Genomic DNA, 1,536 nt, shown 5'->3' with positions numbered 1-1,536 from the left:
ACACTGCTGACTCATCATTCATACTGCTGACTCATCATTCATACTGCTGACTCATCATCCATACTGCTGACTCAGCATTCATACTGCTGACTCATCATTCATACTGCTGACTCATCATCCATACTGCTGACTCAGCATTCATACTGCTGACTCAGCATTCACACTGCTGATTCATCATACACACTGCTGACTCATCATACACACTGCTGACTCATCATCCATATTGCTGACTCATCATCCATACTGCTGACTCATCATTCATACTGCTGACTCATCATCCATACTGCTGACTCTTCATTCATACTGCTGACTCATCATCCATACTGCTGACTCATCATTCATACTGCTGACTCATCATTCATTCTGCTGACTCAGCATTCACACTGCTGACTCATCATCCATACTGCTGACTCATCATTCATACTGCTGACTCATCATTCATACTGCTGACTCATCATTCTGGGATGGAGAGTTCAGGGTTACTGATAGAGGATAGCTAAACAGGAGCTGCTGATCATTCAGTATATTAAAAACAAACGTGTATCTGATACATCATGGTTATTGGTTGATTCTGTGACGCGCTGGTCTGACCACGCCCCCTGTGACGCTCTGCTCTGGCCACGCCCCCTGGGCTTCCCTAGAGAACAACATGGCCGCCGAGGAGCTACCCTCTGAATTCGACGTCGTCATTCTGGGCACAGGTACAGAAACAGCAGCATTTATATCACACGTTAGGATCCGGGTCCTTTATGTGGACGTGTGTCTGCGCGGTCCCGCTCCTGTTCGGTTCTAAAACATCCCGGAATCCCGGTTTAAACCGGGGACACAGGCTGGGTTAGCTAACGGCTAACGGCCCATTCAGTGTAGATGAGAGCGGCTAGCAGCTAACGGCAGACAGCTGTGTTGTTGTTGCTAGGAGGGATACAGCTGGTGCGGCGACGACGGCGGTTACGTTTTAGCACCAAAACGACTAATTAAATTTAGGAAAAAGATGGTGGTTTGGGTTTAAACACTCCAAAGGAACGAACACGCGATTCCTGGATGAAAGTATTAAAATTAGTTTATGTTAGCGTCAATTTATTGTGATTTTGCGTAACTTCCGGCCGTAGCTGTATCCCTTGTAGCCACAACCCGCTAACTCATCTGCTGTGTTTGTTGACATATCTTCATGTTAGCAGCGGAGCTAACACACGGATAACGTTACCTTCCTTAGCTTTTATAGATTATGTTGTGTCACTGTGGTGCTAACAGCTTTAGCCTGATGCTAACGCCGCAGGATCACGTGATGTCATTATGATGCTAACGGTTTATAACTGACAGCTACTCAGCTCCTCTGTAGTTACTGCTTTACCTGAGTATTTCATGTTCTGCTACTTTGTACTGGTACTCAGACACACACATATACACACACACTGCAGACCTGCCTCTCTGCCAGGATATTACATCACAATCACTACACACAGACTCACACATGCACAGATACGCACACAGACACACACACACACACACAGACACACACACACACAGATACACACA

The 1,536-nt window shown here is 46.2% G+C and overlaps 1 protein-coding gene across 1 annotated transcript in view; it reads left to right on the top strand.

Moving 5' to 3' along the window:
• The first annotated feature begins 576 nt into the window (after positions 1–576).
• Positions 577–1,536, top strand: part of chm (CHM Rab escort protein) — a 30,431-nt gene continuing 29,471 nt past the window's right edge. The window contains exon 1 of the mRNA XM_039777848.1: positions 577–701. Within this exon, the coding sequence (XP_039633782.1) occupies positions 650–701 (52 nt within the window). The 5' untranslated portion in view covers positions 577–649. The remainder of the gene's footprint in view (positions 702–1,536) is intronic.

The sequence above is a fragment of the Perca fluviatilis genome, chromosome 16 (assembly GCF_010015445.1).
Source record: "Perca fluviatilis chromosome 16, GENO_Pfluv_1.0, whole genome shotgun sequence".
Classification (NCBI taxonomy): Eukaryota; Metazoa; Chordata; class Actinopteri; order Perciformes; family Percidae; genus Perca; species Perca fluviatilis.
This window is presented reverse-complemented; position numbering and strand designations above follow the sequence as displayed.